General features: G+C 36.3%; 1 protein-coding gene across 2 annotated transcripts; it reads left to right on the top strand.

Moving 5' to 3' along the window:
• The first annotated feature begins 350 nt into the window (after positions 1–350).
• Positions 351–2,127, top strand: LOC106094079 (transmembrane protein 230). Of its 2 annotated transcripts, XM_013261254.2 has the most exons (3): positions 351–426; positions 487–719; positions 1,629–2,127. In XM_013261254.2, exons 2-3 carry the CDS (start codon positions 537–539, stop codon positions 1,812–1,814), a joined length of 369 nt encoding a protein of 122 aa, XP_013116708.1. In that variant the 5' UTR covers positions 351–426; positions 487–536; the 3' UTR covers positions 1,815–2,127. The 2 variants fall into 2 exon arrangements, with proteins under 2 accessions (XP_013116708.1, XP_059221288.1); XM_059365305.1 differs by having other exon boundaries at positions 389–719.
• The last annotated feature ends 6,447 nt before the right edge of the window (positions 2,128–8,574 follow it).

Genomic DNA, 8,574 nt, shown 5'->3' with positions numbered 1-8,574 from the left:
GAAACAGAGTTAACTCGGCCATTTCGTGAGCATTTAATTACATTTGCAATTAAAATTATGCAAAATTTATTCTGATGCACCGACATGTCGCTACAATTTTGCTCATAGAACTCATTACCACTTGTGTTCACATTATCTTCGTTACCATTTTTTATAGAGCGTTTTGGCAGTGCTTCGTGTCAAAAGTCGAAGTCAGTACTGGGCTTAAAAACTAACAATTTTTCGTACGTATCACACGATGTGTATAACTTTCAGAGTTGCTATCTTTGAAAATACATATGGCAATACAAGTCGTGTGACAGCAACTTATGGAAATGACAGAGTATCATTAGCTAAGTTGAATACAATACGTTGCCACTAACTCGAATGCACTGGCTATTGTGAATGACTTCGTGGTTTTGTTTATTTTTATCAGCAGCAACAGCGGTAAAAACAAGTTGATATTATAGAAAAGGAAATACATGTATTGCTAAATACTGATTCTAGGGTGTTGTTCTATCGTGAAGACATTCCAACGCGGATGAAAAATATAGAGTATGTCTCGTCGACGCACAAATATTAGATACACTGCACTGGATGATGCAGATGAACAGCAACAACAAAATGACAGAGAGTTCGATGAACCAGATGCCTTTGTGGACGAGCAGTTTGTTAAACCTGAAAGAAAATTTCCTTGGAAAACTGTGCTCTTCATTTTGTTTTTCTTTGTTGCTGGAGCTGTAAGTCATTTATACGTCACAAACGGTAAAAAAAAAACAAAACCGAATGCTTCCTTAATTCCTTAACATTGTGTCTAATTAAATTTGTTGACGGTCATAACACCTATCAGATTAAATTAAGTCTTACGCATACTTTATGGATTAAAAGAAATATTTTAGTTCAATGCAAGGAACTAACTAAAACTAAGAAATATAATTCCGAATTTGAGTGGTGAGCCAAATGGTTACTCAATTCCTCACACTTATGCTTACTCCATTCCTCAATCAATTAATCCTTGGGAGGCGTGCTACCCTACGCAGAGGTTAGCATGTCCGGCTATGACGCTGAACGCCTGGGTTCGTGTCCTGGTCAGAACATCCTGATGCTGGCAACATTTGTGAGGCATTGTACTATTTGGTAAGGCAGCCATATAAAAACTTCTCCACAAAAAGTTGTCGCTCTGCGGCACGCTGTTCGAACTCGTCTATAAAATGGGGCTCCTTATCATTGAATAGTTTGACGAAAGCTACCAAACATATTGCACATGTATTTTGGCGATTTATCTTCATTATGGAAGTAATATGCAATTTTTCTCTCAGAAAACTGTAATACACACTTTGGCATTTTCGCGTGATTAAAATTAACAATAAGAAAAATTATGCTAACGTTAGGTAAACTTCAAAAATGTGTAAATTTTTTGTTTCAAGCAAAATACCTTTTTGAGTTGAAATTTTTTGAGTTGTTGATTTTATCCAGTATCTTTATAACCAGCAAGATATCAGCAGTGATTCGGGCAGGAAATTTATCTTCGTAACATATTTATTATAAACGTTAATATTTTAAAATTGTTTTTTTTTTTTTTTCAAGGAAAAAATTATAACGTATATGATTTTTTCAACAATAACGTAGAATTAATTCTGATATTGCAGACTTGCTTGACATGCAGTATATTAGTCTCTTCTGGATTCACTAATGAGAAATACGCCGACCGAGCTTGGCCTTTATTAATTCTGGGCATTTTGATGTTTATCCCAGGAGGTTACTATGGATATATATTACTGTGCATATGTTTGAAACGTGATGGTTTCACCGTTGAGGATATACCAATGTTATAAATTGTTGCAGCCAATTTGGTTGAACAAACATAAAATTTTATATGTTTAACGTTTTGTACATATTTTTTACTGTTTAATAACTGTAACTCGATTAACCGTAGCATGTAAGGCAGTAAGAGTTTGATATAATATCATTGTTTTTAAATGTTACGTTGTAAATGTTAATCTCATATACTAATATAAAATAACCATTTTCGAAAAGACTTTTGAATAAAAAAAAAACTTTCGTAGTCTTCCTGATTGCAGATATCACTCGCTAACGAATAAAAGCGACTATGCTCCCAATAGTCGATTAAACCTCTCATTGCTGTAAGTGACGTGTTTGGAAAATCTAGCTTTTAAAGTCACAAAACAAAAAATAGGTTAACTGGTTGCGTATTGGTATTCAAATGAATGATTAAAGGTAAGTATAGCACAGCTTAATGGTATTTTTCAAAGAAAATCAATATTTTGTAGAGTGCAGTTTACTGTGAAAATGGAAAAAAATTCAAATTTTTACACACCCCCTAAATTGACCCCAAGAACATGAATATGAAGTTCAGCTCGAGCCCTTAACTTAAACGAAATTTTGCTTAGAATACGAATATGCTGGAAAAAAGCCATAGGAAAAAAGTTAAACCCTGCTGCAGAGCCTTGAAAATATTGAACTCCTTTTGAAAAAATGTGTATATGCAAAAAAAATTTGCTGCTATCGTTGGCGTTACCCAGGGATTACCGCGTGAAGATGATAGTCAGATTTTAATCTCCTTTAGGACATTAATTATCATGAGTACATTTTAATCTCACACAGAACTGACTACTTTCATATGAGTTACCACTTCTCATGGGTTTGGGGCCCTAAAGTATGGAAAATTTATACTAAATTATCATTCAATAGCGGCACAGGCGAAAATTTTCTTCAAGTAATATTGTAAAAAGTCTTTTGCGTTTTTTTTTTTTTTATGTAAATTCTTCGCAAAATATGGTACTAAATTTAAAAAGACCCATTCCCGAAAACCTGGAGTCACTTTTTTGCTTTTAATTGTCATATTCGTGTTCTGCAAATTTGATACCATATTGCCTATATTCGGCGTCATTTCGCTTGATGAGGGGGAAGACACTTTTGGAAGCCCCCAACCCCCAAAAACGGACTTCATATTCGTGTCCCTGATGTATGCGAGGAATTCCATTTTCCCCTTATGCTGCAATGAACTTCGTGAAAGGTGCATATAAAATCTGATTCCCATATAGCGTTGTTTTAATTCTAGCACTTATGTATAACTATTTCAATTTTTTTTTTCCTGATATATATCCGAACCATATCGTGTAAACTTCCCATTATTTGCTTTGTTTTATTTTAGTCCTATCAAGTGTCAAGTTAGGTATTCTGGTCAGTTCCAAGCAGGGCCGTCGGATTAAGTTGGAAGAAAATCAGCACTTTTCAAAAAAAAAATCGGCATTTTCAGCACTTTAATATTAAAAACTGGAAAATGTTTTTAACAATCATGAAATGAATAAAAACGCATAGGTTTAATAAAAGCAATAGGTAAAGAGGTGTCAGGTGTATAATCACCTTATACCAAATTTTCGCCAATCCCAAGACAGCCGGTTGTACTTACCGGACTGACCCGATAAAGTCCTTCATCGGCAAGGGTTGCCGTCTCAGTGTACAAACACTGCTACAACAACAACAACCAAATTTTCGCAAATTAAGCAAAATACGTGTCAAATGAGCTCAAGAGTCTAAACGATCGATCTTCATGGAAGCTATGTCCAAGTTACTTCAAATTTGGAGTATATATAGGGTAAAAAAGATAAAAAGAAATTGAATCAGGAGACCTGTATTTAAGGCAATTATCCAGGATTCACTAATAAGGTTTGGTCACATGCGAAGACAACGTGTATAGGCCCTAGCAGTATCATTAAGGATGAATGCTGAATAAAGAAGAATGAATGTAAAAAGAGAACAAGTTGACATCCCCAATGCCAAGTACTGGCAAAAAATAAAAAAAAATTGTTTGTCGGCTAATCGCTTGGCTTAATCTTTTTCGGTGGATCCTGACAATTATCAAGGCGGATTTAAAAGATGGGCCCACGCGAATGGCTGTTAACGGCTGTTAGCCGACCAAGTTTGACGGTATTAAGATGACAGATTTTTGTTTGCATTCTCTTTGTTGTTATCTTCTTGCATATTCTCTGCTCATGTACGCACACGTATACACACACGCACACATATTTCATTTAGTGTGTTGGCAAAACGGCGATCAGTTTGATGACAACATGGCGTATTGTACCGTATGATTTGTGGTTGTTGTACAATTGAGACCACCTTTAATTGTTTCGCCATGGTGTTTACTAAAGAAGGTTAAGTGACTTGCCCAGCCAATAAAATATTGCAAATTCAGAGTTGTATTCAAACACACTCTTATGTCAAATTGTTTGTTCAGATTTTTCACATGTGTAATTTTTTAAATTATACGCTTTTAATCACAAACCTTTTAACGCAAATTTCTTTGTGTGTTGGCAAAACGTCGATCAGCTTGATGACAAGATGGCGGATAGCGCCACGTAATTTTTGGTTGTTGTACAACAACCACATTTAATTGTTTCGCCATGGGCATTATATATGAAAATGGTCCCTTATGACTCTCTGTACCCAATTTTGACCGAATCTGGTAAAGAATACGCCTTTTGTGATCCGAAGTATTTAAATCTGCATACCGGTTGATATCAAGGCTTAAATTTGCCTTGATATCCAGTCATTCCATAACAAAACAGTCATGGCGAAACAATTAAAGGTGGTCGCATTTGTACAACAACCACAAATCATATGGTGCAATTCGCCATCTTACCATCAAGCTAATTGACATTTTGCTAACACAGGTAAAGAAATTTGTTTGCTTGTGTGCATACATAAGCAGAGAATATGCGAGAAACATGGTAACAACAAAGAGAATCGAAACAAAAATCTGACATCTTAATACTGTCAAACCTGGCCGACTGTTAACAGCTGCTCGCGTGAGACCACCTTATTTAATCCGCCTTGCAAAACAGTGTTATAATGATGAAAATACAAATATAAAACACATTTGAAGAATATAATATATATATGTGTTCACATGTAATTGAAAATGTTTGTCAAAATTGTTAATTTTTGCTATTACACCTGTATGTTATTTTCGCAATAAAATTAATCTTAACCTAAACATTAAAGCACAATCTGATTTTTTATGGGTAATAATTAGTAAAGTTGTGAGAAAGTTTGTTAAATCATAAATTTCTGAAAACAATTTAATTTGAGCTTGCTTTTATTCGACTGACAACAAAAACAGCTGATTTCTTAATGTTTTTGTTAGAAGGAATAAAGCACGCTCTAATCGAAAACAAGTTATAGTCCGATTCGGACCATAAATGAATGCTGAACATTGTTGAAGTCATTGTGTAATATTTCAGTTTGCGCCTTGTAGGGGCTCAAGAAGCAAAAATCGGGAAATAGTTTCATATGGGAGCTGTATCAAGCTATTGATCGATTACGACTATATTAGACGCCCTCTAGAGGCTCAAGAAGTCAAGATCCCAGATCGGTTTATACGGCAGCTATATCAGGTTCTATACCGATTTACGGAGGCCACCGTAGCGCAGAGGTTAGCATGTCCGCCTATGACGCTGAACGCCTGGGTTCGAATCCTGGCGAGACCATCAGAAAAAATATTCAACGGTGGTTTTCCCCTCCTAATGCTGGCAACATTTGTGAGGTACTATGCCATGTAAAACTTCTCTCGAAAGAGGTGTCGCACTGTGGCACGCCGTTCGGACTCAGCTATAAAAAGGAGGCCCCTTATCATTGAGCTTAAAACTTGAATCGGACTGCACTCATTGATATGTGAGAAGTTTGCCCCTGTTCCTTAGTGGAATGTTCATGGGCAAAATTTGCATTTGCATACCGATTTTCGCCATACTTACACAGTTATTGGAAGTCATAACAAAACATCGCATGCAAAATTTCAGCCAAATTGGATGAGAATTGCGTGCTGTATTGAATCAAGAAGTCAAGATCCAAGATCGGTTTATATGACAGCTATACCAAATTATAAACCGACTTGAATCATACTTAGCGCAGTTGTCCAAACACAATGTGCAAAAATTCGGACGAGATTTGCACTCTCTAGAGGCTCATGAAGTCAATACCCAAGATCGGTTTATATAGCAGCTATATCAAAACATGGACCGATGTAAACCATACTTAGCGTAGTTGTTGAAAGTGATACCAAAACACTACGTGCAACAAGAAGTCAAGACCCAAGATCGGTTTATATGGCAGCTTTATCAAAACATGGACCGATTTGGCCTGCCGACCGTTTCGTTGTTCCAAAAGGATGCATGTGCATTCGTCGCCCACGCTCTTAACTCGGACTCCGCAATCGCCCGGATCTCCGCCTGCAGGGCCGTATTATGGTCATGTAGTCTAAAACAGATATCAGTCCCTAGGTTCTCAATGTAGACCCCCAGGCCCACTCTAGCTTCGATCCAATCCGTGTAACATGATCTTCCAGATGACAATACTAGGATTCTGTCAACCCTAGACTGTGCCGTTGGCAGCAGTGCCTCGCATTCGACCTCAAAGTTTTTCTCAGGTATCCGATCGGAAACCTCTTACCTTCCTTCGATTATACCGCGATGGTATGAGTTGCTCCATCCTCAATCCATTCTCCCACCGCCTTAAGTCTCATAGCCTCAGTGGCTGCCTCACACTTAATCTGTATGTCAATGGGTCGGATATGTAGAATAGTCTCCGGTGCCCTAGTGGGCGTGGTCCTCATCGCTCCGCCTATGCCCAGGATTCACTGAATAAGGTTAAGCCAAGCGATCAGCCGATATACGTTTTTTTTAATATTTGACAGTACTTGGCATTGAGGATGTCAACTTGTTCTCTTTTTACATTCATTCTTTGTTAACGTTTTCTCCTATATGATGACATTTTCAATCGTCAGATTTGACATCCTTAATGATGTTTATGGGGCCTATCCACTTTATGTTTTTACATGTGACCCAGGATTCACTAATAGAAGGTTAGGTCACATGCAGGATTCACTAATAGAAGGTTAGGTCACATGCAAAACACAAAGTGGATAGGCCCCATAAACATCATTAAGGATGTCAAATCTGACGATTGAAAATGTCATCATATAGGAGAAAACGTAAACAAAGAATGAATGTAAAAAGAGAACAAGTTGACATCCTCAATGCCAAGTATTGCCAAATATTAAAAAAAAGTATATCGGCTGATCGCTTGGCTTAACCTTATTCAGTGAATCCTGGGTCACATGCAAAAACACAAAGTGGATAGGCCCCATAAACATCATTAAGGATGTCAAATCTGACGATTGAAAATGTCATCATATAGGAGAAAACGTAAACAAAGAATGAATGTAAAAAGAGAACAAGTTGACATCCTCAATGCCAAGTACTGCCAAATATTAAAAAAAAAGTATATCGGCTGATCGCTTGGCTTAACCTTATTCAGTGAATCCTGCATGTGACCTAACCTTCTATTAGTGAATCCTGGCCTATGCCTAGGAGAGCTGAAACAATTACATGTGCTATTTTGAAAAGTTATTTTCATATGTTAGTTTCGTTTGTATCACACGACACGTACAACTAAACATGTGCTAAATTTGACATGTCATAAGACAACTACATGCCGTGTAATAGAGCCTTAGGTTGTAAAACAAAGTTTATATATATTCATTAATTTTTTTTTTAATCAAACATCGCCCACCCGGGCTTTACATTGATAGATTGGAACATTTTCAGGTTTTTATAATACAAAAATCGATATTAAAATATAATATAATACTATCACTAAAATAAATAACTAACAAATTAATTGAACGAATATATTTGTTTATTTACGCCATTTGTCACACAAGGTAGTTTCCATGGTTCGTATGGTCATGCGAACAGCTGAGTACAATTTTTTTAATTTGACAAATTTCTTAAACAAATTACAATTTCTGTAAACATTGATGTGAGTGCTTTCATGTGTATGTATGTTGTTTACATGAAAACAAAATACTTGGAAAACGAAATACTGACCGTTGGTTGTATTTTTTATTCAGGTTTGGTTTAAGCAAATTAAAAAAGTTTCGAGAAATTGAAAACAGGAAAAATGCATGGTCGTTTAACAGTTCTTTGTGGTTTTTTTCTTGGCAACAATAAATCATCTGCTTGGAAGATTTTATATTTTCACCATCACAATTTTTACAAGCGTATTTTATTGTTTCCATATTTGATTTGACTCCTATTTCTTGATTTGGTGTCTCGTTTATGAAAGGAAATGCTGGTATACGTTTTTCACTCAACATTAAATTTGGCCCTCATTGGTGGGTGATCAAAACAATAACTTATGAATTTGTCTGGGTCAGAAAAATTATTAAACTTTATTCTTCTTCTAACCTCGGCAGACATGCTGCTGCCCAGCCGGCATTTGACATTACGAGTTGTAAACAACTCACCAGGGTTGCACAGAAATATGTCGCTGTTGGGGAAATGACCCTACCTTCTTGTACCATGGTAGTTTCCTTGGGGGTAGATTTTTGTTTTTGTGCTAATAACGCTCTTAATCGTACCATGTCTTTTTTCAAAAACCACTTTGATATTTGCATTTACGGCATTTGTCAATCAATGTAGTTTCTTAATTGCACCATGAGGATATCAATTGTCTGCGGCTGCAACCGAAAATTTAGCTAGAGGTCTATACCCAGCTATAATACTAAATAAA

Source organism: Stomoxys calcitrans, chromosome 3 (genome assembly GCF_963082655.1).
Source record: "Stomoxys calcitrans chromosome 3, idStoCalc2.1, whole genome shotgun sequence".
NCBI lineage: Eukaryota > Metazoa > Arthropoda > Insecta > Diptera > Muscidae > Stomoxys > Stomoxys calcitrans.
This window is presented reverse-complemented; position numbering and strand designations above follow the sequence as displayed.